At 60.1% G+C, this 8,471-nt stretch overlaps 1 protein-coding gene and 1 long non-coding RNA gene across 2 annotated transcripts; both read left to right on the top strand.

Moving 5' to 3' along the window:
• The first annotated feature begins 1,023 nt into the window (after positions 1–1,023).
• Positions 1,024–4,548, top strand: LOC140000047 (uncharacterized). Its single transcript, XM_072029765.1, has 2 exons — positions 1,024–1,309; positions 3,293–4,548. The coding sequence occupies exons 1-2, from the start codon at positions 1,050–1,052 to the stop codon at positions 4,518–4,520; spliced, it is 1,488 nt and encodes a 495-aa protein (XP_071885866.1). The 5' UTR covers positions 1,024–1,049; the 3' UTR covers positions 4,521–4,548.
• A 1,036-nt stretch (positions 4,549–5,584) lies between these two features.
• LOC140000071 (uncharacterized) lies at positions 5,585–8,434 on the top strand. The gene is made up of 2 exons (XR_011805362.1): positions 5,585–8,097; positions 8,182–8,434. It is a non-coding gene; the product is annotated as an uncharacterized lncRNA (long non-coding RNA).
• The last annotated feature ends 37 nt before the right edge of the window (positions 8,435–8,471 follow it).

Genomic DNA, 8,471 nt, shown 5'->3' with positions numbered 1-8,471 from the left:
ATCTCCCCATAGCTGCCCCATAGCTGCCCCATAACCCCCCAAATCCACCCCATATCCCCCTACATCTGCCCCATGTCTGCCCCACATGTCCCCACATCTGCCCACATCTGCCCCATATCTCCCCACATCTGCCCCATATCTGCCCCATAACCTCCAAACTCTGCCCTATATCTCCCTAAATCTGCCCCATATCTGCCCCACATCTGCCCCATAACCTCCTGTATCTGCCCCATATCTCCCCATATCCACCCCATAGCTGCCCCATAACCCCCAAATCCGCCCCATAACCCCCCCATATCCCCTCCAAAATAACCCTATAACCCCCCTAAATCTGCCCCACATCTCCCCATACCAGCCCCATAGCTGCCCCATAGCTGCCCCAAAACCCCCCAAACTCGCCCCATAGCTGCCCCATAACCTCCTGTATCTGCCCCATGTCTGCCCCATATCTCCCCATATCTGCCCCACATCTCCCCATACCAGCCCCACATCTGCCCCATATCCACCCCATAACCCCCAAAACTTGCCCCCGTAGCTGCCCCACATCTGCCCACATCTGCCCCATATCTGCCCCATAACCTCCAAACTCTGCCCTATATCTCCCTAAATCTGCCCCACATCTGCCCCACATCTGCCCCATAAGCTCCTGTATCTGCCCCATATCTCCCCATATCCACCCCATAGCTGCCCCATAACCCCCCTAAATCTGCCCCACATCTCCCCATACCAGCCCCATAGCTGCCCCATAGCTGCCCCCAAACCCCCCAAACTCGCCCCATAGCTGCCCCATAACCTCCTGTATCTGCCCCACAACCCCCTTTTCTGCCCCATAGCTGCCCCATAGCTGCCCCATAACCCCCTAAATCCCCCCCACACCCCCCCACACCCCCCTAAGACCCCCCCACACCCCCCCCACAACCCCCCCCCCACCCCCCCCATGCCCTCCAACCGCCCTTGCCCCTCCCCCCCCACCCCCCACATCCCCTCCCCCACCCCCCCCACCCCTCCCCTCCCCCCCCACCCCCCCCTCCCCCACCCCCCCCCCAGCCATGGCGGAGGCCGCCGTGGGGCTCCGCGGGCTCTGTGGGGCAGCACTTGTGGGGCTGAGCTGGGGGGCGGCACTTGTGGGGCGCTGCTGTGGGGCGGCACTTGTGGGGCTGAGCCGGGGGGCGGCGGCGCTGCTGGGGACCCCCGGCTTCGCCCGGGCCCACGCTTTGGGGGTGGCCGCACTTGTGGGGCTGGAGCCGGCCCTGCGCCGTGGGGCTGACCCCCATGGGGTGCTGGCCTCGCCCCACAACCTGCTGGAGGCGTGAGTTGGGGGGCAGGGATCTATGGGGCGGGGGGGGGGGGGGGTTGTGGGGCTGGGAGCTGTGGGGCGGGGGAGTTGTGGGCCTGGGAGCTATGGGGCTGGAGGGGGTGGTTATGGGGCTGGGAATCTATGGGGCTGGGATCTATGGGGCTGGGGAGTTATGGGGCTGGGGGGAGATGTGGGGCTGGGAGTTGTGGGGCTGGGATCTATGGGGCTGGGGAGTTATGGGGCTGGGGAGTTGTGGGGCTGGGAGTTGTGGGGCTGGGGAGTTATGGGGCTGGGGAGTTGTGGGGCTGGGAGCTATGGGGCTGGGGAGTTATGGGGCAGGATCTATGGGGCAGGGGAGTTATGGGGCTGGGGAGTTACGGGGCTGGAGGGGGTGGTTGTGGGGCTGGGGGTGGTTATGGGGCTGGGATCTATGGGGCTGGGAGCTATGGGGCTGGGAGCTATGGGGCTGGAGGGGGTGGTTGTGGGGCTGGTTGTGGGGTTTGGGGGTGGTTATGGGGCTGGGAATCTATGGGGCAGGAGCTATGGGGCTGGGATCTATGGGGCAGGTGAGTTATGGGTCTGGGGAGTTGTGGGGCTGGGAGCTATGGGGCTGGGGAGTTATGGGGCTGGAGGGGGTGGTTATGGGACTGGGGGTGGTTATGGGGCTAGGATCTATGGGGCAGGAGCTATGGGGCTGGGGAGTTGTGGGGCTGGGAGCTATGGGGCTGAGGGGGTGGTTATGGGGCTGGTTGTGGGGCTGGGATCTGTGGGGCTGGGATCTGTGGGGCTGAGGAGTTGTGGGGCAGGGAGCTGTGGGGTGGGGGGATCTATGGGGCTGGGGGTGGTTATGGGGCAAAGGGGGGTTATGGGGCTGGGGGGGAGATGTGGGGCTGGAGACTGGTTATGGGGTTTGGGGGTGGTTGTGGGGCAGGATCTATGGGGCTGGGGATCTATGGGGCAGGATCTATGGGGCTGGGGAGTTATGGGGCTGGGATCTATGGGGCAAGATCTATGGGGCAAGATCTATGGGGCTGGAATCTGGGGCAGGGGACCTATGGGGCTGGAATCTGTGGGGCTGGAATCTGTGGGGCTGGGATCTATGGGGCAGGGGATCTATGGGGCTGGGTCCTATGGGGCTGGAATCTGTGGGGCTGGGGAGTAGTTATGGGGCTGGGGGCTATGGGGCAGCGTGGGTGCTATGGGGGGTGCTATGGGGGTTATGGGGCTGGGTGGGGTTTCTGTGGGTCTCTATGGGGTTTCTATGGGGCCGCTATGGGTCTGTGGGGTCTCTATGGGTCTATGGGGTTTCTATGGGTCTATGGGGTTTCTGTGGGATTTCTATGGGGTCTATGGGGTCTCTATGGGGTCTCTATGGGCTCTATGGGGTCTATGGGGTCTCTATGGGTCCCTATGGGGTCTCTATGGGTCTATGGGCTCTATGGGAATTCTATGGGGTCTATGGGGTCTCTATGGGGTCTGTGGGTCCCTATGGGGTCTATGGGTCCCTATGGGGTCTCTATGGGTCTATGGGGGGTCTATGGGATTTCTATGGGGTCGCTATGGGTCCATGGGGTTTCTATGGGTCTATGGGGTCTCTATGGGGTCTATGGGGTCTCTATGGGGTTTGTATGGGTCTATGGGTCTCTATGGGGTCTCTATGGGTCCCTATGGGGTTCCTATGGGGTCGCTATGGGTCTATGGGGTCTCTATGGGGTCTATGGGGTCTGTGGGGTCTCTATGGGGTTTCTATGGGTCTATGGGGTTTCTATGGGGTTTCTATGGGTCTATGGGCTCTATGGGAATTCTATGGGGTCTATGGGTCTCTATGGGTCTCTATGGGGTCTTGGGGATTTCTATGGGTCTATGGGGTCTCTATGGGTCTATGGGCTCTATGGGGTCTCTATGGGGTCGCTATGGGTCTGTGGGGTCTCTATGGGGTCTCCATGGGGTCCCTATGGGGTCCCCCCACCCCAGCCCCCCATCCCTGCCCCACAGCCGCCTCGTCGCCTCGGCCGGCCGCTGGACGGCGCTGCTCCTGGGGTCCCTGCTGGTGGCCTCCCTCCCCCTGGCCCAGCCGGGGGGCGGTCGCCGGGGGGCGCTGTTGCGGGCGGCCGGCCGGCTAGCCGTGGGGGCAACCGTCATGGCCGCCGCCGCCCCCCGCCTCTTCGCCGCCCTGGAGGCCGCCGCCGGCCTCCGCCCGTCCCCCCAGGCCTTCGGCCTCGTCCTCTGCGGCCTGGGCTTGGGCGAGGAGCTGGGGGCTCTGGGGAGGCTCCTCCACCCGCCCCGGGGGGCTAGCGGGGACGCCCGGGTGGCTACCGGTGGACAAAGGGCTACTGGAGGTGACTGGGTGGCTAGTGAGCGCAGGATGGCTACTGGAAGCGACTGGGTGGCTACCGATGGATGGAGGGCTACTGGAAGTGACTGGGTGGCTACTGGTGGACAAAGGGCTACTGGAAGTGACTGGGTGGCTACCAACACCAGAATGGCTACTGGAGGCGACTGGGTGGCTACTGACCACAGGAGGGCTACTGGAGGCGACTGGGTGGCTACCAACACCAGAATGGCTACTGGGGACGTCTGGATGGCTACCGATGGAAGGAGGGCTACTGGAGGTGACTGGGTGGCTAGTGACCGCAGGATGGCTACCAGGGACAACCGGGTGGCTACCAACACCATGATGGCTACCAGGGATGACTGGATGGCTACTGACCCCAGTATGGCTACCGGAGGCAACTGGGTGGCTACTGACCCCAGGCTGGCTACCAGGGACGATTGGATGGCTACTGACACCAGTATGGCTACTGGAGGCAACCGGTTGGCCACCACCACCAGTCTGGCTACCAGGGACAACCGGTTGGCTACCAACGCCATGATGGCTCCCGGAGGCAACTGGGTGGCCACCAATACCAGTATGGCTCCCGGAGGCAACTGGGTGGCCACCAATACCAGTATGGCTACCGGAGGCACCCGGGTGGCTACCGAGGAGCCCAAGGTGGTGGCCACCGCCCCCCTGTGCCTCCTCTTCCTCCTCAACGCCGGGCTGCTGCTGCTGTGGCAGGGGGCGCTGGTGGCCACCTTGGCTTACCGGTGCCACTGGGCCGCCAACGCCGCCGGGGCCGCCCTGGGCTGGGCCGCCTGGGCCCTCACCTACCGGCTCTGGTACCGCTGCCCCTGCTCGCCGGGGAGGCCCGGGTTGGGGTTGAGGCCGAGGGGGGGGGGGTAAAAATTTTTTGGGGGAGGGGGTAAAATTTGGGGGAAAATGGGAAAGTTTGGGGGAAATGCAAAAATTTGGGGGAAATGTGAAAATTCTGGGGAAAATGTGAAAATTTGGGGGTAATGGGAAAATTTGGGGGGGGGTGTGGAAAAGTTTCGGGGGGGACACTAAAATTTTTTGGGGGGGGAGGGTCGTAAAATTTTGGGGGGAGGGCAAAAGTCTGGGGGAAAAGGTGAAAATTTGGGGAAAATGTGAAAATTCTGGGGAAAATGTGAAAATTTGGGGGAAACAGGAAAATTTGTACGGGGGGGGAAAAGTTTGGGGGGGAGGTCAGAAGTTTGGGGTGGGGGAACCTAAAATTTGGGGGGGGAGGGCAAAAGTTTGGGGGAAAAGGTGGAAGTTTGGGGGAAAATGCGAAAATTTTGGGGAAAATGTGAAAATTTGGGGGAAATGGGAAAATTTGGGGAAAATGTGAAAATTCTGGGGAAAATGTGAAAATTTGGCGGTAATGGGAAAATTTGGGGGGGGGGGAGGCCAAAAGTTTGGGGGGAATGGGGAAATTTGGGGGAAAATGGGGAAATTTGGGGGAAAATGCGAAAATTTGGGGAAAATGTGAAAATTTGGCGGTAATGGGAAAATTTGGGGGGGGGAGGAGGCCAAAAGTTTGGGGGGAATGGGGAAATTTGGGGGGAAATGGGGAAGTTTGGGGGAAAATGTGAAAATTTGGGGGAAAATGGGGAAATTTTGGGGAAAATGGGAAAGTTTGGGGGAAAATTTAAAAATATGGGGGGGATTCGAAAATTTGGGGGAAAATGTGAAAATATTTTTGGGGGGAGGGCAAAAGTTTGGGAGAAAAGGTGGAAGTTTGGGGGAAAATGCGAAAATTTGGGGAAAATGCAAACATTTGGGGGAAGTGGGAAAATTTGGGGGGGACGAATTTGGGGGGAATGGGAAAATTTGGGGGAAAATGTGAAAATTTGGGGAAAAATGAGAAAATTTGTGGGGGGGGGGTGGAAAAGTTTGGGGGGGACCCCAATATTTAGGGGGAAAATGCAAAAATTTGGGGGAGATGGGGAAATTTGGGGGGAATGGGGAAATTTGGGGGTAATGGGAAAATTTGGGGGGGGTGTGGAAAAGTTTGGGGGGGGAAACTAAAATTTTGGGGGGAGGGCAAAAGTTTGGGGGAAAAGGTGGAAGTTTGGGGGAAATGGGGAAATTTGGGGAAAATGTGAAAATTTGGGGGAAAATGGGGAAATTTGGGGGAAAATGTGAAAATTTGGCGGTAATGGGAAAATTTGTGGGGGGGGGAGGCCAAAAGTTTGGGGGGGAATGGGGAAATTTGGGGGAAAATGCGAAAATTTGGGGAAAATGTGAAGATTTGGGGGAAATGCGAAAATTTGGGGGAAAATGGGGAAATTCTGGGGAAAATGTGAAAATTTGGCGGTAATGGGAAAATTTGTGGGGGGGGTGTGGAAAAGTTTGGGGGGGGAAACTAAAATTTTGGGGGGAGGGCAAAAGTTTGGGGGAAAAGGTGGAAGTTTGGGGGAAAATACAAGGTTGAGGGGAGGCCATGGGAAGTTGAAGGGAGGTTGTAGAACTCTACAGGGCCCCAGTAGGCCCCAGTAGAACCCAGTAGACCCCAGTAGGCCCCAGTAGGCCCCAGTATGGACCAGTAGGTCCTACTAGACCCCAGTAGGCTCCAGTAGCCCCCAGTATGCACCAGTAGGCTCCAGTAGATCCCAGTAGATCCCAGTAGGCCGCAGTAGGCTCCAGTAGGCCCTGGTAGGCTCCAGTATGGCCCAGTAGGCTCCAGTAGGTCCCAGTAGACCCCAGTAGGCCCCAGTATGGCCCAGTAGGTCCTACTAGACCCCAGTAGGCTCCAGTAGGCCCCAGTAGGCCCCAGTAGGCTCCAGTAGATCCCAGTAGGCCCCAGTAGGCCTCAGTATGGCCCAGTAGGTCCCAGTAGGCCCCAGTATGGCCCAGTAGGTCCTACTAGACCCCAGTAGGCTCCAGTAGGCCGCAGTAGGCTCCAGTAGGCCCCAGTAGGCCCTGGTAGGCTCCAGTATGGCCCAGTAGGCTCCAGTAGGTCCCAGTAGACCCCAGTAGGCCCCAGTATGGCCCAGTAGGTCCTACTAGACCCCAGTAGGCTCCAGTAGGCCCCAGTAGGCCCCAGTAGGCTCCAGTAGATCCCAGTAGGCCCCAGTAGGCCTCAGTATGGCCCAGTAGGTCCCAGTAGGCCCCAGTATGGCCCAGTAGGTCCTACTAGACCCCAGTAGGCTCCAGTAGACCCCAGTAGGCCCCAGTAGGCACCAGTATGGCCCAGTAGGTCCCAGTAGGCCCCAGTAGGCTCCAGTAGGCCCCAGTAGGCCTCAGTAGGCCCCAGTAGATCCCAGTAGGCCCCAGTATGGCCCAGTAGGTCCTACTAGGCCCCAGTAGGCCCCAGTAGGCCCCAGTAGGCTCCAGTAGACCCCAGTAGGCCCCAGGAGGCCCCAGTAGGCTCCAGTAGGCCCCAGTAGACCCCAGTAGGCTCCAGTAGACCCCAGTAGGTCCCAGTAAGTTTCAGTAGGCCCCAGTAGGCTCCAGTAGCCCCCAGTATGCACCAGTAGTCTCCAGTAAGTCCCAGTAGGCCCCAGTAGGCCTTAGTAGTCCCCAGTAAACTCCAGTAGGCTCCAGTAGGTCCCAGTAATCTCCAGCAGACCCCAGTAGACCCCAGTAGGCACCAGTAGGCTCCAGTAGGCCCCAGAAGACTCCAGTAGGCCCCAATAGGCCCCAGTAGGTCCCAGTAGATCCCAGTAGACCCCAGTAGGCCCCAGTAGAGGGGGGGGAGGCCCCCCAGTAGGCCTCAGTAGATCCCATTATGCTCCAGTAGGTCCCAGTCGGCCCCAGTAGGTCCCAGTCTGTCCCAGTATGCCCCAGTAGCACCCAGTAGACCCCAGTAGAGGAGGGGGAGGCCACCCAGTAGCCCCCAGTAAACCCCAGTCAGTCCCAGTAGGCCCCAGTACACCCCAGTATGCCCCAAAAGCCCCCAGTAGACCCCAGTAGAGGGGGGGAGGCCCCCCAGTAGGCCCCAGTCGGCCCCAGTAGGTCCCAGTTCATCCCAGTATGCCCCAGTAACACCCAGTAGAGGAGGGGGAGGCCCCCCAGTAGGCCCCAGTAGACCCCAGTACACCCCAGTCAGCCCCAGTAGACCCCAGTCAGCCCCAGTAGTTCCCAGTTTGTCCCAGTATGCCCCAAAAGCCCCCAGTACACCCCAGTAGAGGGGTGGGAGGCCCCCCAGTAGACCCCAGTACACCCCAGTCAGCCCCAGTAGGCCCCAGTACACCCCAGTATGCCCCAAAAGCCCCCAGTAGACCCCAGTAGAGGGGGGGAGGCCCCCCAGTAGGCCCCAGTCGGCCCCAGTAGGTCCCAGTTCATCCCAGTATGCCCCAGTAGCACCCAGTAGAGGAGGGGGAGGCCCCCCAGTAGGCCCCAGTAGACCCCAGTACACCCCAGTCAGCCCCAGTAGACCCCAGTCAGCCCCAGTAGCTCCCAGTTCATCCCAGTATGCCCCAGTAACACCCAGTAGACCCCAGTAGAGGGGTGGGAGGCCCCCCAGTAGACCCCAGTAGACCCCAGTCAACCCCAGTACATCCCAGTCAGCCCCAGTAGGCCCCAGTAGAGGGGGGGGGAGGCCCCCCAGTAGACCCCAGTTGGCCCCAGTAGCTCCCAGTTCATCCCAGTATGCCCCAATAACACCCAGTAGACCCCAGTCGGCCCCAGTAGCTCCCAGTTCATCCCAGTATGCCCCAGTAACACCCAGTAGCGGCGGGGGGGAGTCCCCCAAATTGGGGGGGGGGGCGCCCGGACACCACCTTCCGCCATCTTTGTGTGTCCCCCCCCCCCGCGTCCATTTTTCCCCCAATAAAAGCCGATTTTGGGGCCGCCGAGGTGGATTTTTTTTAAAGGGGGCGGGGCTTAAGG

Source organism: Anas platyrhynchos, chromosome 31 (assembly GCF_047663525.1).
Source record: "Anas platyrhynchos isolate ZD024472 breed Pekin duck chromosome 31, IASCAAS_PekinDuck_T2T, whole genome shotgun sequence".
In the NCBI taxonomy this organism is placed as follows: Eukaryota; Metazoa; Chordata; class Aves; order Anseriformes; family Anatidae; genus Anas; species Anas platyrhynchos.
The sequence above is the reverse complement of the archived record's forward strand: the minus strand, read 5'-3'. Positions and strand labels throughout refer to the sequence as shown.